Source organism: Vigna unguiculata, chromosome 1 (assembly GCF_004118075.2).
Source record: "Vigna unguiculata cultivar IT97K-499-35 chromosome 1, ASM411807v1, whole genome shotgun sequence".
Taxonomy (NCBI): Eukaryota; Viridiplantae; Streptophyta; class Magnoliopsida; order Fabales; family Fabaceae; genus Vigna; species Vigna unguiculata.
In genome coordinates, this window is record NC_040279.1 from 9,948,897 (window position 1) to 9,975,434 (window position 26,538).

At 36.8% G+C, this 26,538-nt stretch overlaps 1 protein-coding gene across 1 annotated transcript; it reads left to right on the plus strand.

Moving 5' to 3' along the window:
- Positions 1-3,006: 3,006 nt before the first annotated feature.
- LOC114184634 (phosphoglycerate kinase 3, cytosolic) lies at positions 3,007-6,416 on the plus strand. The gene is made up of 7 exons (XM_028071953.1): positions 3,007-3,251; positions 3,341-3,546; positions 4,161-4,238; positions 4,338-4,598; positions 4,677-4,994; positions 5,218-5,376; positions 5,956-6,416. Exons 2-7 carry the CDS (start codon positions 3,352-3,354, stop codon positions 6,148-6,150), a joined length of 1,206 nt encoding a protein of 401 aa, XP_027927754.1. The 5' UTR covers positions 3,007-3,251; positions 3,341-3,351; the 3' UTR covers positions 6,151-6,416.
- The last annotated feature ends 20,122 nt before the right edge of the window (positions 6,417-26,538 follow it).

A 26,538-nucleotide genomic window follows, 5' to 3' on the forward strand; every position in this document is an offset into this window, starting at 1 on the left:
ATCTCCCTTCTATTTTGTCTCACCATTTTTTGTCCTTTGTAATGAAAAAAAAAATCTCCCATTTTTTTCTTGAATCTTCCCCTTTTTATTATTTAATTCTCTCTTTTTTTTTGTTCACTTTTCCTCTGTCCCTTACAATCTCGAGATGGGGGATAAGGTTGAGAGCAGATGTTGCTTCCTGCTCCTTCAACCATCATGACCATGGCCAACTAGCTACTACATGTAATTCCCAATACAAAAACAATGATAGCATAGTTGATGCACCTCTGAACATCTTTCAACTAGCCAATAGTAAAGAGATATAGGTTTTCTCTAAAAAGAGATATAGGTTTTCTCTAAAAAGAGATATAGGTTTTCTCTAAAAAGAGATATAGGTCTACTCTAAAAAGAGATTGGTCTGCTCTAAAAAGAGATAGGTCTGCTCTAAAAAGAGATAGGCTTGTTGACAACATAGACCTTACGTTAACCTTTAATTCTCCTATTTCTCTTGTTTTTTTTTTCATTTTCCTTCTCTTTTTTTGTTTTTTTACTAAACTAGAATGAGAGATGCAAAACAAAGTGGAACTATAATAGAAAGAAAGAAAAATAATATAATAATAAAAAGCATAAATAAATAAATAAATAAAATAAAACAAAAAAACAAAATTAAATTAAATTAAAAATAAAATAAAATAAATAATAAAAAAAGATAATAATAATAATAATAAATAAAATAAACATAGATATTTATTCTTTTTCAAACTAAAACATATTTTTTTACCTTTTTATTTTATTAATTATTTATTTCTTTTTCTCAATTGAACTTTAATTAATTTTTTCTATTATTATTTTTATCACTGTTACCCGGACAAAATTGAGTGTTGACAACCCTAAAAATACTATCTTGGTGAAGGAGAGTTTGACATGTGGCAATCCTCACTCTCACAAAACAAATCACTCATGTGTTGCCATGTGAAAAGCTACTTTATGAAAAGCCTCTCCAATAGAATAATGATACATGGCCACTACCTATATAAGAGAACTCTCCATTAAAGAGCTTGCCATGTGGTACATGGAGGATGCTCTTCCTAAGCTAGCTTGATTAACATAATTAAACATCAAAGAGTTGCTTAAGTAGATACATATGATGCTCCCTACTTAAGCAAGATTGTTTTTAAAACCCTACATTACTTGACCCTTAATACAAGGCCTAGAACAAACCTACACTACTTGACCCTTAATACAAGGCCTAAATATTCATAATCTACTAAAGATACTCCATTGTGGCTAAAAGAAAAGAGCTTTGCTTCACCTTGCAAAGATGACTCTATCTCTTCAGAAAGTGCTTGGCCATGCTAGGGGGTATGCCATTACATAGTTTTCTAGAAATAACTATGTGGCGACTCCAAATCTCTTTTCAAACCCGTTTCTTTTTTGGTTCACTGTCCCGTCGCGATTTTGATTACGACACCATGACACAGGTAAATCCTTTAAGGTTTACTGTGATACTTCTCATTAGGGGTTAGGATGTGTGTTCATGGAATAGAGAAAAGTGGTGGCACATGCTTTAAGGAAGCTAAAGATTCATGGGAGGAATTACCCTACTCTTGACTTGGAGTTGAAAATAGTGATGATTGCCTTGAAGATATGGAGACATTATCTATATGGTGCACAATTCCAAGTATTCAACAACCAAAAGAGTTTGAAAAATTGTTTGATTAGAAGGAGATGAATATAAGGCGGAGACGGTGGATAGAGTTTTTGAAGAACTATGACTTCGAGCTGCTATACCACCCTAGGAAGGTGCACTGAGTAGAAAGGTTGTGTATGTATCTCATGTGATGATTAGAGAGTTTGAGTTGGTAAAGAAGTTCAGAAATAAGAGGTTATAGGTGGAGTTTGGAGTTGATTTCATTAGATGTAGTAGTAGTCTAACCATATCTATTGATTTTCCAAGCTTGACCAAAGAGAAGCAGTTGGAAGATCCTAGCTAGCAAAAGACAGTTGGTTTGTTTGGAATAGAACAAGCTAAAGAGTTTGTTATAGGATCAAATAGTGTTTTGATTAGGGGCAAGATTTGTGTACCATATGATGTAGGGTTGAAGATGATGATCTTAGAAGAAAGGGACAAAAGTCGTTTTAGTATGCATTCTCTTAGCATGACTAAAATGTATCAAAATCTTAAGGAGTCTTTATGGTGGTCTAGCATGAAGTGTGATGTAACTCAGTTTGTGGCAACATGTGTAACCGACCAGAAAGCAAAGGTGAAATATCATACCCTAGGTAGAATCTTGCAATCGTTGGAGATACCGTAGTGGAAATGAAATACAAAAAATATCTTAATATTAATAAGTAAAATTAATGGTAAAACTTACAAAATTATCTTCAACATTAACTTAATAATATTACAATTGAATTGAATATTTATATAAAATGATTAATAAGATTGCAAAGGCATATACAATTGAGATAAATAAGATTTAAAAAATTATATGTATTAATATTATAATAGTTTTAATTATAATTTTTTGGATAAAATACACTTTTGATACGTATTGTTTTGTGATGATGTAAATTTGGTTCTTATATAATTTAATAGTAGATTGGCTGTTTAATTTCTCAAAATTAAACATCTTTAATCCACCTTCACATTTAATTTAAATGCTATAAGGAAATGAAGAGAAGTTTCTTTGAAAAGTGGAAGAAAACATGAAACCATGAGCTCCCAATTAATAAGAAAGACTCTCTCCGTGACTCTAACTGTATGCCTCTTGTTTATAATTTTCTTACTTTCAAATATGTAATATTTTTTGTTTTGTTAGTAAATAGGTATGGACCAATTATTTTTAATATTTTCGAGAATTAAAAATAATTAAATCCGTTATTAAAACTTGATGTAAATTAAAACTGTTCTTTCAGAAAATTACTTAAGACTAATATTTTAAGATTCACTCGTAAATTGATGTCTGATTTTCGTCAAATCAAACAATGGACCCAAAAGGGGGGCAAAAACGTTGGGCTGAGATGTTTTGTCGCATTGAAAGTCTCCACCTTTGGTCATCAGATTCCGCTTTCATAGTTCCAGCGCGCCCACTGTGCCACCCAGAAAAAAAAAAAGGTTCCCCAAACAGGTTAAAAGAAGCCACAACCCCTCACACGTGTCGTACGCACGAGTGCCACCCCACCTCTATAAATTTTCTAGAACGTTCCTACACGAACATCGTCCTAATCTGATCTTACCACACTATACTGAGATTTCAACCTTACCTTTCGTGAGTTTCGCCCTCAAAGTTTGATTCTTTTTTCTGTTTACTCTTCTGGGTTCTGATCCCTTTCTGGTTTCGGATTTGAGCTTGTGCAGATTTGCGGAGAATGGCGACGAAGAGGAGCGTAGGAACTTTGAAGGAGGCTGATTTGAAGGGGAAAAGGGTGTTCGTTAGGGTCGATCTAAACGTGCCTTTGGATGATGACTTAAAGATCACCGATGACACTAGAATCCGTGCTGCAGTTCCCACCATCAAGTACTTGACTGGTCATGGTGCCAAAGTGATACTCTCTAGCCATTTGGTATGGTATATGTAGCCATTTTCGTGGTTTTAATGTGTCTGGGTGTGTTTTGTTTTAGTCTAGGAATGATTTGGAATCTGGGTTTGTGTTTTCGTTGGATTTAATGTTTTGTTACTATTATGGTTTTTCGTTGATTCTCTGTTGGCTATATGTGTTTGTTTAATTGATGGTAACTGGGAAAGCCATGTCTTTCACTGTCTTCTTTTTTTGGTATTGTTGATTTTAACTTTTAAGGATTTGAATCTGAAAGGGAGAAAGAGGGAACTTAATTGTTATGCATACCGATGCTTGTTATTTCTATAGTTGTTTTTTGTCCATTTTTTTCCACACGAGAAGATCTCATGTTTTATATTTGTAGAAGTAAGTCATTTGTATTGTTGAGTTTTATTACCGTTGATCCTAGCTTGGGTAACATGCCTCTCTATTGATATTGGTTTTACTGTGATTAATGCAGTCTATTTAATGAGATCTGTAAAACACATCAATTTGAATTATTGTTTTGCATCTAATGTAATTGTTGGGATATCTTTGTTTTATTTTATTATTAACCTTTTTCTTTTGGGTGTATTGTTAACGAGTTAACATAAATTTTTCCTTGACTATTCTGTTTCCAGGGACGTCCAAAAGGTGTTACACCTAAGTACAGTTTGAAGCCTCTTGTGCCAAGGCTTTCTCAACTTCTAGAACTTGAGGTTTGCCTTCTATCTGTTCTAGTTTTTTTGTTTAGATGTTCCCCCTTTTTGTTTTCTGATTTACTGTTACTTAATTGTGCCACTATCTCTTGATTATAGGTTAAGATTGCAGATGACTGTATTGGGGAGGAAGTTCAGAAGTTGGTTGCAGGACTTCCAGAAGGTGGTGTTTTGCTTCTAGAGAATGTTAGATTCTACAAAGAGGAAGAGAAGAATGATCCCGAGTTTGCAAAGAAGCTGGCTTCTCTTGCTGATATCTATGTGAATGATGCATTTGGCACTGCCCACAGAGCTCATGCTTCCACAGAAGGAGTGGCCAAATATTTGAAGCCTTCTGTTGCAGGATTCCTTATGCAGAAGGTTTGTGGGAACTAATTGCGAGCTCCATTGTATATGTTGGCTAAGTTGATTAATCTGTTAACGTTTTAATTGTTTCAGGAACTTGATTATCTAGTTGGAGCCGTGGCTAACCCCAAGAAACCATTTGCTGCTATTGTGGGTGGGTCAAAGGTGTCTACCAAGATTGGAGTCATTGAATCCTTGTTGGAGAAAGTTAATATTCTTTTGCTTGGTGGAGGAATGATCTTTACCTTTTACAAGGCTCAGGGTCATTCCGTTGGGTCATCTCTTGTGGAAGAAGATAAACTAAACCTTGCAACTTCACTTCTTGAAAAGGCCAAGGCTAAAGGGGTTTCTTTGTTGCTTCCAACTGATGTGGTCATAGCAGACAAGTTTGCTGCTGATGCTAACAGCAAGGTACTAGGTTTTTGCGATTTTGGTTTAGTATTGTGTTCTTTTACAATTTTGACCCCTTCCCTTTATCATGGGAAGACTCTTCAAACAAATGATCAACCAGGGACTAGGGAACATTTGTGAAATCCATGATTTAAAGGGTTTATTTCGGACATTCCAATGCATTTATAAATAGTAGTGTTTCAATTGTTGAGATACACTTTTAACTTTATTTATATATTCTCAGACTGTTCCAGCATCAAGCATCCCCGATGGATGGATGGGATTGGATATTGGTCCTGATGCCATCAAGACATTTAGTGAATCACTGGATACCACTCAAACTATCATTTGGAATGGACCAATGGGCGTTTTTGAGTTTGAAAAGTTTGCCGCAGGAACAGAGGTATGAATGATAAAATATAGTAAATCATCAAATTTGAAAGCATAATCCAAATGAATGAAACAGTTAAATGTGATCAGCAACAAAATGGATTGACTGTGATTTATAGCAAAACATTCTTGCAATGCAATATCTTTCATACAAATAGGCAAAACTTAGTTCACTACTTATTTTGTTTTTATTTTATAAAGGAAAGTCAGTTTTCTTCCTGTGGACATGTGTGAGACACGTAGGATTTACTATGCACTCGAGTCTTTTATAATTTATAATGAGAAGATTCACCTCTTACCTTTTCACTTATTCAATGTGGGAGGATGAGATTTTAATTTTTTTTATCGGTAATTTAGTTGTTATTAGTATTTGTTAGTCAATTGTTAGTCAATTGTTAGTTGTTAGTATTTGTTAGTCAATTGTTAGTTGTTAGTATTTGTTAGTGGAAAATTGAATCCGGAACCTCTTTGATCCTTATTTCTAAACTCACCGAACCAATCTTATTTTTCTACCTTGTTAGCAAAGGGATTGAACGCACGATTTTTCCTTCTGTCTGATCACTAAGTCACTTTATTACTCCTTTGTACACAGGCTATAGCGAAGAAACTGGCAGAGCTGAGTGGGAAGGGAGTAACAACCATCATTGGAGGAGGTGACTCTGTGGCTGCTGTGGAGAAGGCTGGACTTGCAGATAAGATGAGCCACATCTCCACTGGTGGTGGTGCCAGCTTAGAGCTTCTTGAGGGGAAGCAACTCCCTGGTGTGCTTGCTCTTGATGATGCATGAGCAGTGCTTCACTCATTCCTTTGAAGTTTATGCTTTTATTGTTACATTGAGAGCTGTAACTCATGTAGAGGCTTAATAGAGGATAGGTTTCAAAATAAGAGGATTTTGTGGCATTCATGTTGCCGAATTGAGCTTCATTCTAGTTCTTGAACAATGTCCATTTCCAAAGGAGTTTCCTTTTGTTACGTTCCTTTGGTTTTCTCAGCGTTGTTCCTATCAAGTCTTTTTATTGGATTTTCTTCTAAATGGTTGTTTTTAATTAGAAATTTATCTCCATGAAATCTCTTTGCTGGTTTGTAGTTTATGCTATTGTTATGGTTGAGTTCCAGCAACTTAGGATAAAAAATAAACTTGTATAGGAGTTTGTCTATCTTGACAAAGAATATTTTAATTGGATACGAGGATAAGGAATATTCGGGTATATAATTTTTTGTGGGGTCTATGGTGATGTCTGATCGAACTTTGTTCTAGATGTTTATCACAAATGTTTATATTTTAAGGAATTTTGGTGACATGTTCCTTTGGTTTTCTTGTCAACCAATGTTGGTGTTATTTTTCTCGGAACAGTTTTATTTGACATGTTTCTGAATGGTTGGTTTGAAATTCATGTGCCTAAGAGTTTTTATAGTTAGACATAAGTTGAATGCAGATGTATAATCTATGGAAGAGATTGCACTTAGGATGAAAAGTAAATCTTAGGTGTTGGCTTATGTTGATGGTATTTTTCTTTTCAAAAGAAGAAAATGTATTTAATATTGAATTTTTAATATTATCACTTTTTGTTGTTATTATTTTTATAAATATAATGTTATTTAATAAAGTGTTAATAATCAATTCATGTTATATTGAATCGACATATTTCATTTTATAGTAAAATGGAAAAAAGGAAAATTATAGTTTTAGAAGTAAGGTTTTAATTTTTTTAAGTGTTTTTGTAAGGCCCATTTAAAATCTTTTAACTTTTCTGCCCTAAAGTTAAGGGCTGTCCTCTTGTGTTTGGGCCTAGGGTTGGCCCAATTAATAAAACCCCTTTCTGGATGCCCTAACGCTCACTTTCACTCTCACAGAAACGCAACAGCCGTCAACCCTTTTTCCCTTGCCTTCACGAAAAGCTCTGCTATTGCCCTAAGGTCTCCTTCCTTCGAGCTCAAACTCAGTTCTTATTCACGTAAGTCACTCCTCAGCTCATGCTCCTTCCTTTCATGGTTTGTGTTCACTGTATCGTTAGGGTTTGGTAATAACCCGCTCCTTTCTTCTGTTCTGCCGTTCAGTTCAGCTGCTAACCGCCCTAGGGGCAGTTCTACCTTCGTTGTGCGGGTCGGAGCGTTTTGCTAGCTTGAATCCCAGGTACGGGTAGTTAAAGCTCTTGTTTTCTAGTAGTTTTGGTCTGTAATGGCGTTGATTTCTGCTTGTATGATTTAATCCTTCAATTTGGTGTATGAGAATGCTTTGTATGCTAGTCTGGTTCGATTTACATGGCTGTTGTAGTGAAGAACAGTGGCGAGACCTGTTAATCTCGCCCAAGCGAGTCCATCTCGCCTAGGCGAGATGAAACAGGGAGCTCGCCTAGGTTTTTTTGCACGAAAGGTCGCCCAGGCGACTTGCCCAACTTTTGAGCGAGCAAGCAACTCGCCCAGGCGAGAGGGATCTCGCTTAAGCGAGATCCCGCGTTGCTCATGCTCTTGCTTTTGTGCTCTCGCCTAGACGAGGGGGAGGCTCGTTTGAGCGAGCACGTCTCGCCTGAGCGAGACGTCTCAGCCTGAGCGAGATGCTGGGCGAGACCGTACTGTATTTGAATGTCTGTTGTTCCTGAATGATCTTTTTGGTTGAGAATGATTGTATGATGAATGACATGTATATGATGGAGCATGAGGTATGTTTGGCATGATTCATGAATTGCGTATGACGGGTGGGATTTGATATTGGCATGTGAAATGAATGAAAGGTTTGGAACTAAAGGAATACGTTACTGATGTGAGATGAGGCCCTAGATTCATGGGGTGGTGATGATCCGAGGTATGGATTCGAAATATGATGCGTATGAGGAATTAATCTCGAGGGTTGGTATAGAAATGTAAACATGATTTAATGTTCTCCTATTGTTGAGTTATGAATGTTGGTCCGTGTCAGCGTGTAAATTCCTTGGGGTCTCTAGGCGAGACGTTCGGGGTTGCGCTTTAGTGGTCGGGACATAATTCCATGGCCCCTGTTAGTGGGTGCCCATGGTGGTGCCCCATCTGTATAACTAGGTAAGGATTCAAGGTAAGGACTGCATCCTGACACTCTAAGGGGCCAGTTAGTCTCACTTAGAGCAGACTAACTCCTGTGGTGAGAGTAGCAGGAGGCCTGAAATTCATTAAGGGCTAACCTTGTGGTGAGGGAGATTTGATTTATCGTAACACTTGTAACACATAGCTCGGAGATGAGCAGCTCAGAGTCGAGCAGGGATATCCACCACAAGTGCAAGCATCCGCTGAATCCGACTAAGTTATACGTATCCAGATGAGTCAAGTCGAGTCGTAGTGTATTGAATGAGAGTCATAACATGTTTGGTTAATTATATGGATATGGGATGATGAAAATATATTTGACTGCATGATGAATATGTTGTTGGCTTTAGCTTACCCATTTTGTTGCATGGTTGTGATGTATGTGGCTGTTCTTTCTTGCGATGATCATCGACTTGGTTGATGGGAGCAGATGGGCGAAGTTCTCGTGGTCAACAAGGGAATGGTGATTCCATCGCTTAGCCGTCTGGACTGGATTTTACACTTCTCTTCTTCATGTCTTCTTTAGGGCTATGGCCCTTGTACTCGTTGTCTTTGGATTATAAACTCTTAGTTAAACTGTTATCCTGCTTTTGTTGGCATCGTGGTGTGCCTGGTTTTGTAGGGGTGACGTTATGAACCCCAGGACTACATTGTTGATTATCTCTGTGTGACGTTTCCTTTAATTTTATCTATTAAATTAAATGGGGCGTTACATTTATGGTATCAAAGCGGTCATTCCTTAGGTCTGTGGACTTGGGTTGTCCGCTTAGCTTTCTCTGTGTGTCTTTGAGTGTTTAGTTAAAATTCATGCCTTTATCAAGCCTAACCAAGTGATTTTCTGTGTGCCAGTGGACTATGGCACCTCCTCGCCGAGCTTCTCAATCATCCCAGGGGGATGCACCAGATATCGCCAGAGCCATAGAGGCGATGGTAGTAGCTATGGCACAACAGAGTGCTGCGATGATGCAGCAGCATGAGGCATCCATGCAGCGACAGGCGGCGTCGCTTGAGCAGCAACAGGCTGTGATGCAGCAGATGGAGGCTGCGAGAGTAGCTGCTGAGGATGCCCATCGGCAGCACATGGAGGCCCTCCGCCAATTGGAGGAGAACAGGGCGGCTGCCCTTGTGTTTGGTCCGGAACCACGACCTGTAGTCAGGGAGTGGAGCCTAGAGGATTTTCTGAAACACCACCCGGCGAAGTTTGATGGGAAGACTAGTCCTGACGCCGCAGACCAATGGCTGAAGGACCTGGAGCGCATCTACGACGCCAAGATGTGCCCTGCGGAGAACAGGTTGGCGTTCTTAGTTTATATGCTCACGGGAGAGGCGGAGCATTGGTGGAGCAGCACCAGATCCATCCTGGAGGAGAGGGATGAGCCAGTGACGTGGGAGGCTTTCAGGGAGCGATTCCTCTCCGAGTACTTTCCCGACAGCATCCGGTACGCCAAGGAGGTGGAGTTCCTCCAGTTGACCCAGGGAGGGAAGACTGTTACAGAGTATGCTGAGAGGTTCAAACACCTCAGCCGTTTCTACACCCTGCCACTCGATGAGGAGTGGCGATGCAGGAAGTTTGAGAACGGGCTCCGCGGTGACATCCGCTTGATGGTGGCTCCTTTGTCCATCAAGGACTTTGCCGCTCTTGTAGAGAAGGCGAGGGTGATGGAGAAGATGAAGCGCGAGGTGGAAGGCCAGCGCCCACAGCAGCCACAGCCGCCTCAGAGGATCGGTGGACCATCTGGGTCCAAACCCAGGCATGAGGAGCGGAGGAGACCGTACGATAGGCCCCACCATCAGTCTCAGGGGTCTAGGGGTCTTCCTCCTCAGCAGGGTCGAGTGCAGTGTTACACATGTGGAGGACCCCACCCGAGGTACGCTTGTCCGCGTATGGAGGGCTACCGCATATGCAACAACTGTGGCAAGGAGGGACACTTTGGGAAGGATTGTCCCACCCTTGCTAGGGCATCAGCACGCCCTCCAGTTCAGACTTCTCACCAACACCAGCGGAGAGATAGAGGCAACCGGCCTCAGGCGACAGGCAGAGTATATGCCATGACCGGAGCAGAGGCTACAGGTTCAGGTAACCTTGTTATGGGTTATTGTGTGATTTATGGGATGAGATGTTGTGTGCTATATGATTCTGGAGCGACACACTCTTTTGTGTCAAATGCATGTGTGGAACGGTTGGGTCTGCCGGTGTGCGAGCTGCAGTGTGAGCTTGCGGTGTCTACTCCGGCGTCGGGTTTGGTCAGGACGTCGTCCTTGTGTGCTAGGCTTCCAGTGGAGGTAGAGGGGCGCAGGTACAGGGTGAACTTAATCTGCCTACCTCTACAGGAGTTGAAGGTGATCTTAGGGATGGATTGGCTCTCTGCTAATCGCATTCTGATAGATTGTCGGGAGAAGAAGTTGTTGTTTCCCGACTCAGAGGAGCATGAGTTGATGTCCTCCCAGGGTGTTATGAGGGAGCTACAGGACGGTGCGCAGTGCTACATGATCTTCACACATATGGAGGTGGAGAGAGGAGAAACGACGTCGGTAATACCAGTCGTCCAGGATTTTGGGGATGTGTTTCCAGAAGAGGTACCAGGGTTGCCTCCCAGTAGAGAGGCGGAGTTCTCTATTGATCTAGTCCCAGGAACAGGCCCGGTCTCGATGACCCCATATCGCATGGCTCCGGTAGAGTTGGTAGAGCTCAAGAAACAGATAGAAGATCTGATGGAGAGACAGTTCATACGGCCCAGTACTTCGCCTTGGGGAGCACCAGTGTTGTTGGTAAAGAAGAAGGACGGGAGTTCGCGTCTGTGTGTGGACTACAGGCAGCTGAACAAGATGACGATCAAGAATAAGTATCCGCTCCCGAGAATTGATGACTTGATGGATCAGTTGCATGGGTCATCGGTGTTCTCGAAGATAGATCTGCGATCGGGTTATCATCAGATTTTGGTAAAGGCTGATGATGTGTAGAAGACAGCCTTCAGGTCGAGGTATGGCCACTATGAGTACGTGGTTATGCCGTTTGGTGTGACCAACGCTCCCGCAGTGTTCATGGACTACATGAACAGGATCTTTCGACCTTTCCTAGATAAGTTTGTCGTAGTCTTCATAGACGACATCCTTATCTATTCCCGGACTCAGGAGGAACATGCAGAACACCTTAGGTTGGTGCTTGGTGTTCTGAGAGAGAAGCAACTGTATACCAAGTTGTCCAAGTGTGAGTTCTGGATGGATGAAGTTCAGTTTTTGGGGCATGTGATATCTGCCCAGGGGATTGCAGTGGACCCGGCAAAGGTCGAGGCAGTGGTAAAGTGGGAAATTGCTAAGTCGGCCACACAGATCAGGAGCTTTGTGGGGTTAGCGGGCTACTATAGGAGATTCATAGAGGGATTCTCCAAGATAGTGGCGCCTCTGACTTTGCTTACACGGAAGGACCAACCCTTCACTTGGACGGACAAGTGTGAGGAGAGCTTTCAAGAGCTAAAGAGGAGATTAACGAGTGCTCCTATACTAGTGATCCCGGATGTCGAGAAGTCGTTTGAAGTCTACTGTGACGCCTCTCACCTCGGACTTGGGTGTGTTTTGATGCAGGAAAAGAAAGCAGTGGCATATGCTTCGAGGCAGCTTAAGATACATGAGCGTAACTATCCCACTCATGACCTTGAGTTGGCGGCGATAGTGTTTGCCTTGAAAATCTGGAGGCACTATCTTTATGGTGCTCAGTTCCGAGTGTTCAGCGATCATAAGAGCCTCAAGTACTTGTTTGATCAGAAGGAGTTGAACATGAGGCAGAGGAGGTGGATGGAATTCCTGAAGGACTACGACTTCGAACTTCTATATCATCCGGGGAAGGCAAATGTGGTAGCAGATGCTCTGAGTAGAAAGACGGTACATACGGCACATCTCATGATAAAAGAGGTAGAGCTACTAGAGAAGTTCAGAGATATGAGGATACAGGTGGAGTTGGGGTCCGAGTCCATTAGGTGTAGTACTCTTAATATATCTAGTGACTTCTTGGGCTCAATTAGAGAAAGGCAGTTATTGGATGCCAGTCTGAACAGGGTTAAAGAACAGATTGGATCAGATGAGGCTAGGGATTTTGTTTTGGGTGAGGATGGCATACTGAGGTTTCGTGGCAGAGTATGTGTACCGGATGATGCTGAGGTGAGAAAGTTGATTCTTGAGGAAGGACACAAAAGTCGTCTTAGCTTGCATCCTGGCATGACTAAGATGTACCAGGACCTCAAGGAAACTTTCTGGTGGCAGGGGATGAAGAAGGATGTGGCTCAGTTTGTATCCACCTGTCTGACGTGTCAGAAAGCGAAGGTGGAGCATCAGAGACCCGGTGGCATTCTACAGTCGTTGGAGGTGCCAGTGTGGAAATGGGACAGCATCTCCATGGACTTCGTGACTCATCTTCCACGGACTTTTAGGGGACATGACACTATCTGGGTGATAGTAGATCGACTAACCAAGAGTGCACACTTTTTGGCGATGAACTTGAGAATGTTTATGGCCAAGCTGGCCCAGTTGTACATTAAGGAGATAGTAAGACTTCATGGAGTGCCCTCGAGCATAGTTTCTGACAGAGACCCACGATTCACGTCCCGGTTTTGGCAGACGCTACAGGGTGCTATGGGTAGCAAGCTCACCATGAGTTCAGCTTATCACCCTCAGATCGATGGTCAGTCTGAGAGGACGATCCAGTCGTTAGAGGACTTGTTGAGGACATGTATACTAGACCATCTGGGTGCTTGGGATGAAGTATTGCCTTTGATAGAGTTCACCTACAACAACAGCTTTCATGCGAGCATTGGCATGGCGCCATACGAGGCTCTTTACGGCAGGAGGTGTAGGACTCCTCTTTGTTGGTATCAGGATGAAGAGGCCGTGCTGGTTGGACCTGAGTTGTTAGAGCAGACCACCGAGAAGGTGAGGATGGTGAGAGACAGGATGTTGGCTTCGCAGAGTAGACAGAAGGCCTATGCGGACCGCAGGAGGAGGCCTTTGGAGTTTGCAGCGGGAGATCATGTATTCTTGAGGGTGACCCGAACCACGGGCGTGGGAAGGGCTCTCCGCTCAAGGAAGCTTTCGCCTAAATTCCTTGGCCCGTATCAGATCACGAGGAGGATTGGACCAGTGGCTTATGAGATAGCCTTACCCCGGCAGTTGGCGAACCTCCATCCGGTGTTTCATGTGTCACAGCTGAGGAAGTATGTATTTGATCCGGCCCACGTGTTGGAGGCTGAAGATATACAGATCAGGGAAGATCTCACAGTGGAAGTACCACCCATAGCTCTTGAGGATAGCAAGGTTGAGGAACGTCGTGGGAAGAGTGTTAACCTTGTTAAAGTCATCTGGGATCGGAGGACGGGTGACTCGACTTGGGAGTTAGAGGAGGACATGAGAAAATCACGTCCACATCTGTTTACCTGGTGAGTGTTTATTTTCGAGGTCGAAAATTTTCTTGTTGGGGAGAACGTAAGGCCCATTTAAAATCTTTTAACTTTTCTGCCCTAAAGTTAAGGGCTGTCCTCTTGTGTTTGGGCCTAGGGTTGGCCCAATTGATAAAACCCCTTTCTGGATGCCCTAACCCTCACTTTCACTCTCACAGAAACGCAGCAGCCGTCAACCCTTTTCCCCTTGCCCTCACGAAAAGCTCTGCTAGGGTTTGCCCTAAGGTCCCCTTCCTTCGAGCTCAAACTCAGTTCTTATTCACGTAAGTCACTCCTCAGCTCATGCTCCTTCCTTTCATGGTTTGTGTTCACTGTATCGTTAGGGTTTGGTAATAACCCACTCCTTTCTTCTGTTCTGCCGTTCAGTTCAGCTGCTAACCGCCCTAGGGGCAGTTCTACCTTCGTTGTGCGGGTCGGAGAGTTTTGCTAGCTTGAATCCCAGGTACGAGTAGTTAGAGCTCTTGTTTTCCAGTAGTTTTGGTCTGTAATGATGTTGATTTCTGCTTGTATGATTTAATCCTTCAATTTGGTGTATGAGAATGCTTTGTATGCTGGTCTGGTTCGATTTACATGGCTGTTGCAGTGTAGAACAGTGGCGAGACCTGTTAATCTCGCCCAAGCGAGTCCATCTCGCCTAGGCGAGATGAAACAGGGAGCTCGCCTAGGTTTTTTTGCACGAAAGGTTGCCCAGGCGACTCGCCCAACTTTTGAGCGAGCAAGCAACTCGCCCAGGCGAGAGGGATCTCGCTTAAGCGAGATCCCGCGTTGCTCATGCTCTTGCTTTTGTCCTCTCGCCTAGGCGAGGGGGAGGCTCGCCTGAGCGAGCACGTCTCGCCTGAGCGAGCACGTCTCGCCTGAGCGAGCACGTCTCGCCTGAGCGAGACGTCTCAGCCTGAGCGAGATGCTGGGCGAGACCGTACTGTATTTGAATGTCTGTTGTTCCTGAATGATCTGTTTTGGTTGAGAATGATTGTATGATGAATGACATGTATATGATGGAGCATGAGGTATGTTTGGCATGATTCATGAATTGCGTATGACGGGTGGGATTTGATATTGGCATGTGAAATGAATGAAAGGTTTGGAACTAAAGGAATACGTTACTGATGTGAGATGAGGCCCTAGATTCATGGGGTGGTGATGATCCGAGGTATGAATTCGAAATATGATGCGTATGAGGAATTAATCTTGAGGGTTGCTATAGAAATGTAAACATGATTTAATGTTCTCCTATTGCTGAGTTATGAATGTTGGTCCGTGTCAGCGTGTAAATTCCTTGGGGTCTCTAGGCGAGACGTTCGGGGTTGCGCTTCAGTGGTCGGGACGTAATTCCATGGCCCTTGTTAGTGGGTGCCCATGGTGGTGCCCCATCTGTATAACTAGGTAAGGATTCAAGGTAAGGACTGCATCCTGACACTCTAAGGGGCCAGTTAGTCTCACTTAGAGCAAACTGACTCCTGTGGTGAGAGTAGCAGGAGGCCTGAAATTCATTAAGGGCTAACCTTGTGGTGAGGGAGATTTGATTTATCGTAACACTTGTAACACATAGCTCGGAGATGAGCAGCTCAGAGTCGAGCAGGGATATCCACCACAAGTGCAAGCATCCGCTGAATCCGACTAAGTTATACGTATCCGGATGAGTCGAGTCGAGTCGTAGTGTATTGAATGAGAGTCATAACATGTTTGGTTAATTATATGGATATGGGATGATGAAAATATATTTGACTGCATGATGAATATGTTGTTGGCTTTAGCTTACCCGTTTTGTTGCATGGTTGTGATGTATGTGGCTGTTCTTTCTTGCGATGATCATCGACTTGGTTGATAGGAGCAGATGAGCGAAGTTCTCGTGGTCAACAAGGGAATGGTGATTCCACCGCTTAGCCGTCTGGACTGGATCTTACACTTCTCTTCTTCATGTCTTCTTTAGGGCTATGGCCCTTGTACTCGTTGTCTTTGGATTATAAACTCTTAGTTAAACTGTTATCCTGCTTTTGTTGGCATCGTGGTGTGCCTGGTTTTGTAGGGGTGACGTTATGAACCCTAGGACTGCATTGTTGATTATCTCTGTGTGACGTTTCCTTTAATTTTATGTATTAAATTAAATGGGGCATTACAGTTTTAATTTTGTTTAGGTAATTAAATAATTGTTTGACAACTACACATTTTATGTTATAGTAAAATGAAAAAAAAATAAATTATAGTTTTAGTTGAAAAGTTTGTGTTTGAAAATAACTATAACTAAACCTTGTGTGCGTTCATTAAGGGAAAGGTTAATATTAATATAAAATTAAAGTCTTTTATTTTTATTTACTTTGAATTTAAATTCTTAGTAATCCATTTAAGGTAACTGATATATTAATTTTAAGATAATTATCAAAGACTAAACACATATTCCATCAGATTAACTAATAACAAAGTTCAAATAAAAGTAACAAATTAAAATTATTGCTTTAAAATTGTAATTTTTTTTATTATACTAAAATGGAAATATGATAATACTTGTAAAATTAAACAAACTATTTACCCTTTGATAAATATTTGGATAAGTATATAGTAGATAGAAGTATATTTGTAACTTAGCGAATTTAAGACGACTTTCTTGTTACTTATATTTAAACAAATTTAAAGTAATACTTGTTATAAATTAAGACGATATCAAAGTCATTTAAAATTTATCCTACTAAGATTAATTGAGTCTATTATTTATTTATGATTAAATTTTTTTTTATTGTCATGCCAAATGTTATTAATGTGAGAGAATATTTTAGATATTATATATTGATGAGATATGATCAAATTATAATATATAAGTAAATACTGAATTCATCTTACTAAATTGGTTTTGTGAAGTTGAGTTATATTTGAATTTCACTTTCTTAAAACGATGTTAAAGTTGTTCAGAGTTTATTATAGTCAATTTTGTTGAATATCACCCACTCTTGGGTTTTGTAAGGCCCAGTCTTATTTTCTGCCCTAATGTTTAAGGGTTGACCTTAATCTGTTGAGCCTAAGGGCTGACCCATAGGGTGCTAAGGCCCCTAAAACTGTTAGGGTTTCCCTTTCAGCCTCATTCTTGCAAAACAAAACCTAAAACGCTGCCCCTCTTCCTTTTCAGAACGCTCTGCAAGGGTTAGCCGTAAACTTCCCCAAGCAAACTCAAGCTCTTCCTCTCCATGTAATTTGCTTCTGAACTCGTAGTGGTCTTCCTCTAGCTTTATTTTCGACATTTCCTTGAGGCTCATCTCAATGACCCGTTCTGCTTTGTCCCACTGTTTCCTTCCAGCTACTTATCTTTGTTCCTAGAGCTACTACACTCTTTTGTTTGGTGTCGAGGTCGAGTCGGGATAGTCTACTAGCTTATTTTCAGGTAAGGGAAGTTAGGGTTTTTGCTAAATCTGTAATTTTTTCGTGATTGCTTGATGATATTGCATGATTTGATTGGATGGCATGCTACTGTGAGTTTATGAGATGTTATTGCGTTGGTTTGGTGGTATTGTTGGACTGTTGCACGAGAGAACAATGGTGGGCACTGGTTTTCTCGCCAAAGCGAGCATGTCTCGCCTAGGCGAGATCAACAGAGGCTAGCCCAAGTTACTTTACGCACTTAGTCGCTCAGGCGACCTACGCTGTTTTGAGCGATCGTGCGCCTCGCTCAAGCGAGAGGGGTCTCGCCTAAGCGAGATCCTGCGTAAGTTTACTGTTCCCCTTTTTGAGCCCTCGCCTAGGCGAAAGGGGCTCGCTTGAGCAAGAGTCTCTCGCCTGGGCGAAAGTCTCTCACCTGGGCGAGAGTCTCTCACCTGAGCGAGACCCTTCAGCCTGAGCGAGGAGCTGGGCGAGAGCAGTGTGATGTTTGATCGTTTCCTTGAATCTTGAATGGTTAATACTTGCTTTGATTTAAGTATTGTGTTAAAAGCGTGAGACAAATGATTATGCATGAGTAATGTGATTCATGATTTGTGAATGATGGGTTTGGTATGAACTTAGCATGTGATTTTAATAAGATGGTTGGTATTAAAGTGGCATGGTAATGAGATGAATTGGAATTCTATATTCATGGATGGAGTATGATGAATTGGTATGGGTTGATCTGGAACATGAAAGGGATTGGTTATAAAGGTTGATATAATGTATGTATGTATGTGTATATATATATATATATATATATATATATATATATATATATATATATATATATATATATATATATATATATGCATGATAGGTCTTTCTTGATTGATTGAACATGATTGGTCGATGGTCAGTGCGTAAATCCTTGAGATCTCTAGGTGAGATTTTAGGGTCGTGCTTCAGTGGTCGGGACGTAATTCCATGGCCCTTGTTAGTGGGTGTCCATGGTGGTGTCCCATCTATATAATTTGGTAAGGATTCAAGGTAAGAATTCAAGGTAAGGATTGTATCCTGACGCTCTAAGGAGTCAGTTAGTCTCACTTAGAGCGGACTGACTCTTGTGGTGAGAGTAGCAGGAGGCCTAAAACTCATTAAGGGCTAACCTTGTGTGTGGAGGATTGATTCATTGTAACACTTGTAACACAGCTCGGGGGTGAGCAGAGGTATCCACCACAAGTGTAAACATCCGCTGAATCTGACCAGATTATATGTATCCGGATGAGTCGAGTCGAGTCTTAGTGTATTGGTTTGAAAGTCATAACATGATTGGGTGTTGTATGTATAGTTGACTACGAAAGTGTATCTGATTGCATGATGAAATTATTTTGTGTTCTAGCTTACCCTATTGTTTGTTGTTGTATATTATGTGGTGTGGTCTTTTCTTTTGCAATGATCATCAACTTGTTGATGTGAGCAGAGGTGAGAACTCCCCGAAATCATCAGGGTGATGGAAGTTTCGCTGTATAGTCCGCTTGGACTGGATCTATATCTTTATGTGCTTTCTTTCTGGGCTATGGCCCATGTACTTAGTTGTCTTTTAATTTCCTTTTGGTTACTGTTGAATGTTGTAACTGGTTTAGTTTTCGCATCGTGGTGTGCCTAGGATATTGTAGGGGTTATGTTTAAGACCCCCGGGACTGTGCTGTTGTACTATCTGTGTGTGACGCTTCCTTTAACTACGTTTATTAATTAAATGGGACGTTACAGGTTTAGTGGCGGATCTTGACAAATAATGTTGGGATAGTCAAAATAAGATATACAAAATTTATATATTTAATTATTGTCATTAATACAATAAAAATTAATACATAATTTAGTATTGTACCTAAAAAAATTGTATCTACAAAAGAAATCATATATTAAATATTCCTATATTTGAAGACATTTTCTCATATCACGTTCCAAACAATAAATACGAGACTCCTCAATTGTAATTATTCTTTGAACCTTAAGAAAAGACTCCTCTAATTGAACAATTAAATTATTAGTATCATGTTCCCTAATATGTAAAGGAGTTGAATCTGTTTTTTTAAAAAATAAATCTATCATTTTATTTTTCATCAATATATATATTTTTTTAAAATTTAAGATTAAAAAACAATTAATCATAATTAGATCAAATATTAAAAAATGCAATTACTAAAAGAAAACTTTATGATAATTGAGCAACAATTAAAAATCGGTTATGAAAGAACACAACAGATCTTTTTTTTATTTTATATTCATAAAAAGTGAATATACATATACTAAGACTCATGAGATTAAAAAGATAATGGTAACTATTAAACTAATATTTTACTATCAAGTGAGACAAAAAAGAGTTATTTCTTTTTTAAGAATAGAAGAAAATAAATGAAAGATGAGAGTAAAAATAATGAATTTGTGTCTAACTTACTTATTTCTTTGTAAACAGAAAGGAAAACATGTGACAGTGGAGGATGAGTACAATATGTGATAAATTCAAAACACAATGAAAAATGAAAAAAAAAATCTAAATAAATATGTGTATTCTTGTCTTATTATTTATTAATATTAAATGTAGTGTTACAATAAGAATAAAAAGATATCTAATTTAATTTTTTATCACTTTTTAATGTATAAACTACATTATAATTTAAAAAATATTGAAATTTTAAAAATTTTAAAAATTTTAAGTATATAAATATATTAATTTTAAAAAATTTAAAAACTTTTGGTTCTAACATTTGCTTGGGTTCAACCTAGTCGAATTCGGCCGAGTCATCCCTTGATCAAATTCGAACAAGTCGACCCTTGGCCGAATTCAGACGAGTCGACCTCGATCGATAATTTATTGAATTTAGCAGAGTCAGCCAAGATCAAATTCGATTTAATCGACCACAACCAAAATTTGGTCGAATTTGGCTGAATTTGGTCGAGTCGACAATGACCGAAATTTGGCCGAAGTCAGTCGAGTCGACCTCGACTTAAATTCAACTAAGACCACCTCAGCCGAAATTTGGTCAAATTTGACTGAGTTGGGCATAACCAAAATTTTTTCAAATAAGGACAAGTCGACCCTGACCAAATTTGATCGAGTTGAACCTGACTTAAATTTGGTTGAATCGGCCACAACCGATATTCAGCCAAATTTGATCGAGTTGACCCAACTAAAGTTCATCTAAATTGGACCATTGGGTGTTAATTTTTCTCTCTTTTTTCAAGGTTTTTAAAAAAATTCAATGCAATTCCAAAATAATTCACAAACAATTTAATTCAAAAATGTTGCAGTTCAGTTCAAAAATAGTGGAGTTCAAAAACTGGTTATGGTACATAGTAGTTGAGTTTAGTTCATATTACAGTTCAGTACAATTCAATGCAGTTTAGTGTAATGAAGTTTGGTAATAACAAATAGTTCAATTTGATTTGTCTGAACTAATTTTCAATTCAGTTCAAATAAACTACTATTTTATTCACAATAGTTTTTAACAATTTAGTATAGTTCATTTTGTCTATCCCTACTTAAAAGAGTATATATGGTTATCAAAGTTCACAATAATTTTTAATAATTCAGTGCAATTCGTTTTATTTACCCCTACTAAAAGAAGTATATATGATTATCAAAGTTCACAATAATTTTTAATAGTTCAGCATAATTCATTTTACCTACCCGAAAGAAGTATACATGATTATCAAAAGTTAAACAATCCTTACTTTCATTTGAATTTAAATACAAACACCACAAAGATTAAGATGCAATTCTTTCATATACATCGAAGGTCGAATACTTTTAGTAACAAATATACAAATAATTGAAAATTGAAGGATGAGTAATTAAAAAAAAAGAATTTATAATTATTGTTTATTTGAAGTTAAAAAAAATTAAACATATTTTCACATGAAACAATAATTTTTTTAAAGCATTTTAGACAATATTGGTAGAAAAGTTTAAATGATTTCAAAGTGCTATTTTTGTTGATCAAATGTGGTATGGGATGCACATATAAAATATGGAATATAAAAAGAATACCAATGTAGGATATTAAAGGTCATTCTTTCAACGTTTCCACATTCTTTTTCTGCATCTCTTAAAAACAAAAATTATAATTTTGTTTTTAAAAAATATTACTGAATTATGTGATTCGGATATCATATTTTGGCATAACTTTTTTAAATTATATAATTCGAAAATCACTTTTCATATAAAAAAAAAATCAAATTTCGCAACTCCATCAATAAGCTATTCTTTATTTTTGTATTGTAAAATTTGGAAGTTATTTTTCTTCCAACTTGTACAAACTAGAGTACTTTCTTCCTTGAATTTATTTAAGATACAATACATACATAATAGTGACGGTAACAGCAGGGGAACAGCAATGGGACTGCACATAGAAACTATGGAGTACAGAAAGAAAAGGCCCAAATTGGATGTATGAATTACAAAGGACTAACTTGAGGGTGCTTCTACTTGCAGCTTCATAATTACTTCTAGCACCTTCATATATTTTAAAGTTTCAATTTTAACCTCTTTTCACTTTAAGTTTTCAAAAATAGAGAAAATTTCGAAATATATGTTTCAAAATATAAATTTTATATCCTGAATCATACAAAATAAAAATATATCATAAATTATATAATTTGGAATATAAATTTTACAATATAAAAAATACATTCTAAATTATATAATACAAAATAAAAAATACAGAACACACCGAGGTGTTTCTCGGTGAAGGAGGAAGAAGGAAATGGACGCGCATGAAGGAGGAAGAACATAGAATAAAACTGAGCTATGGAGGTGCAAGAAGAAAATACCGAGGTGCCCTAGATTTTTAAATCTGGAATGTCGTTATGACCAATTAAAAACAGGCTCTGATGTAATAAATGAGGAATACTTTTAAATAATGCACACTGAACCAGGAAATGTCACTATTAAAGAAAACTCAAGCCCGTCAACACGATTAGTCCAAAGCAGATTTGAATGACTAGTGACAACGCAAGATTTACTGTGCAGGAGTGTAAAAATATGATGTACTGATATTTGGGCTACGTATCCACCTTTAATATTTTATTGATAATACTGATAATCATTAAGAGATATTTAATCTATAAAGTAATATTATTTTTATAATAATAATGATTTATTATTTTTTTAATCCTTTAATGTTTATGATTTTAATTTAGATTTATACGATAATAATAGTATATTTATGATATTTTTAAAAATTATTATATATTATACATTTTTTAATATGCATATATTATATATCGTATCATGTTATTTTTAAAATAAATATATTAACATATTGAATATGTGTCATATTTCTTTTATATATATATATATATATATATATATATATATATATATATATATATATATATATATATATATACCATAACAGTAAAACCACAAACTATTTAGAATTATAATTACTTGTATTTCTATTAATTTTTAAAATAAATATATTAACATATTTAGAATTATAATTACTTGTATTTCTATTAATTTTTAAAATAAATATATTAACATATTGAATACGTGTCATATTTCTTACGCATGTTATATATATATATATATATATATATATATATATATATATATATATATATATATATATATATATATATATATATATATATATATATATATATATATATATATATATATATATATATATATACCATAAGTGTAAAACCATAAGCTATTTAGAATTATAGTTACTTGTATTTCTATTAGTTCAAAAATATAAAAAATATCAACATTTATTCCATGATACACAGTGAAACACGGCTTACAGTTACCAATAATTATTTCTATAATCAATTTTCAAATATTTTTAAATTTTATTTTATAAATCAGTTTAATGAAATTAGTTAATTTTAAATTTTACTTTTTAACATGTTATTAGAATTATATTCTAAAGCATATCTTAACAAAATTTATTATTTATTAAGTCTATTATTCTATCAGCGATCCAATCACCGTTGAATAACTTATTAATTCTTGTTACATACATGAGATTATTATGTCTTCAATGAAAAATTATGTTAAAAGTCTCCCGATGATTAGAAATTAAGTTATTTTAAATAAGTACAAATTTCATCTTATAAATAAATTTTCTTATAAATAAATGTTGTAAGATTGAATTAGTTTTAAATTTTATTTTTTAATAATAAAAATCACTATGAGATGTAAATTGTTTAGATCTTATAAAACATGTAAAAAAATTCGAGATTCTAATTCTATATTGAAATCTAATCTAAAATTTTCCACACAACCATAATAGAGTTTTTAGATACCAATTCTTACGACCACAGGAGGGTGGCGTGCGATTCTGAGGTAGCAACGGAAGGTATCGGGCAGGTGCAGAACAAAAGAATATGCTACAGCTTGGACATCCTGAACAGTATGTAAAGAAAATAAAATTAAAAGCTTTGAAATAGTGGCAGAAAATTATGCCACGTATGTCATAAAGTAAATGAACAAGGAACAATGTAGCCACACAATAAAATAAATAAAATTTATCCTGAAAAGAACATGAATCAGGAAAGACAGTGTTGTTTTCATGTAACAAAACCAGCAAAATGGCATTAAAAGTTGCTGGTCGAAGTTTATGGTGACATGTGTTTCTCTTTTCTAGTTCCAATATTAAATATCTTATTTTGTGTTGGAAAAAGATAGAGAGGCTTCAATTTTGTGGCATAGGATGTTTCACAGAAAACAATCAATTAATAGAACAGTAGTCCAAGGTTATTACACCTAGTGTTTTGGCCATAGATTCTGTCTCTCAGGTTTTTTTTTTTCTTTTTTTCTTCTAGAGCTCATGGGATCCATGCCTTTTTCAATCATTCAATGCCTTCTTCCCCACACACTTGATTTATCAATCACAAGGATAAGACTTCACAGCCAACCAACCAGGGGTGATATTGTGAAAGAATTTTACTCTGAACATTTGTTCCAATATTGATTCTTAATCTTGGGGAGTTGGGTGCAACAACTTACAATATTTTACTTCTGAAGTTGACATTGAAATGGTTCTATGTTTATTGTTGACTCATGAAATTTGGAATTTCATTTCCTTTCACAAAGGGGTACCTTTCATTTGTATATTTCCTCTACCAATTCTCCAACGTAGTCACGATGACAAATGCTGTGTCCTTAAAGTTTCTTCATACTTATAGAAAAGGCATTGTTAAATGAAATATATAATTTTTCAAATTGTTAAATTATCCACGATAGTCATCCCAAGATAATGATTTCAATGTTCACATTATCAGTTGTAAGAACCTAGGACTGAAAGTAAAAAAAAAAAAAGAAAAAAACAAGTTTAAAAGATTGATTTATCTCATAGCTAAACTTTCTTACTTGGAGAAGAAAATTATATAAGGAATGTTTAGGTAATTAATATTAGGTTTAAATATTCAATTGATTCTCATATTTTTCAAAATTTTCAATTTAATCATCAGATTTTTTTATTGGTCTCAATTAGATTCTTACCGGATAATAATTAGATAATTTTTGTTAGTACTGTATTAATAGTGTTACATATGTAACACGTGTCAGTTCGAGGTTTTTCTTGATTTTTATTTTATTTTATTTTATTTTATAGTTTTTTTAATGGTTACATATCAAGTCAGTACTGTGATATGTGGTAATATTAGTGTGATGGTGCCACATATCACTATTATTAACTTAAATTCAATTTAGTCCCTATATTTATTATTTTAATCTCAATATAGTTCTTATATTTATCATTTTATTAATCTCAATTTAGTCTCATTTTTTTGTTAAAATGAACCAATTTTGTCCCTCTCTAAGTTGATAACAAATTTATTTTTTATATAAATCTTATATTGACATTTTTATGGGTTAATTATGTTTTTGGTGTCTTAACTTTCAGTAAAAATTTGGATTAGTCCCTTTTTTAAACTTTGAACCAAATTAATCCCATATCTTTAAAACTGTATGATTTTAGTACTTTTAACCAAATTTTGTTAAGTTTATTTGACGTTTCAAACACTTTTTAAAGCTAACATTGAAGCAAAAATATTTTTGGTCCATTTGCTTTCAGTGAAAATTGGAATTAGTCCATTTTTGAAACTTTGGACCAATTTACACCCCAATCTTTAAAATTGTGTGGGTTTAATCCTTTGAACCAAATTTTATTAAATTTATTTGATGTTTCAAACACTTTTTAAAGCTAACATTAAAGCGAAAATGTGTCAAACGGTGTAAACAACTCAAAATATTTATATTTCAAATAATTGTATATACAATTATTTGAAATATAAATTTAAATAAATATATATTAAAGTATGATGTAATAAATTTATTTGAAATAGAAGTTTTCTAAAATATAAATTTCAAACAAACTTCAAATAAATTTAAATTTATAGTTTCAAAATAAAATTTAAATAAAGTTGAATGCAAAATATAAATTTAAATATCAATTTTAATAAAATTTCAGTACAATATTTAAATAAAAATTAAATTTGTTCTAAATTTGGAGAGAGACAAAATTGGTTCATTTGATGAAAATAACAAGTATTGGTTCTAAATTGATACTAAGTCAATGACATGGTACTAACAATGGCACGTGACACTATCACTACCACGTCACACTAATACTGCCATGTGGTGCAATGTTGACTAGACACGTTACAATTTTTTTTTTAAAATAAAAAAAATCATGAACTAACACATGTCACATATTTAACGCTATTAGTACATCACTAACGGAAATGATCTAATTGTTATACATTTTAAAAAATAAGGACCAAATTGAGATCAATCAAAATCTGATAGCCGAATTGAGATTTTCAAACAAATACGAGAACCAACAGAACATTTTAACCTTAATATTAACAATTCAAAGGTACACCATATAGTAGTTTTTGGTATAACTTCCAACTAGTTACATTAAATACTTTTTTTAACAACTACATATATTCAATACATATTCTAACAATCCCCTCAAGTTGGAGTATACATGTTGTATTTACCAAGCTTGAAAAAACTTCAATTCTATGTCTCTTTATTGATTTTGTTCACACATATGTAAGTCGATCATTGTATTTGACAAACCCAATACAAATTTCATTGGGCAATTTTTCTTTGGATAAAATGACTATAAAGCTCTATATTTAATCCTCTCATGGAACATTGGATTGGGAGAAATGTGGATAGTAGCTTGATTATTACAATACATCTTCATTTGCTGGATCTCACAAAATTATAATCCTAGAATAAATTTGTTCACCCATACAAGTTTACATGTGAGAGACGTCATTGACTTTAGCACTAG

Excerpts from the sequence above, each read along its gene's own strand:
- LOC114184634 (XM_028071953.1), top strand. The coding sequence starts at position 3,352 with ATGGCGACGAAGAGGAGCGTAGGAACTTTGAAGGAGGCTGATTTGAAG. Across the intron at positions 4,239-4,337 it reads CTCAACTTCTAGAACTTGAG|GTTAAGATTGCAGATGACTG; the intron begins GTTTGCCTTCTA and ends TCTTGATTATAG. Across the intron at positions 5,377-5,955 it reads AGTTTGCCGCAGGAACAGAG|GCTATAGCGAAGAAACTGGC; the intron begins GTATGAATGATA and ends CTTTGTACACAG.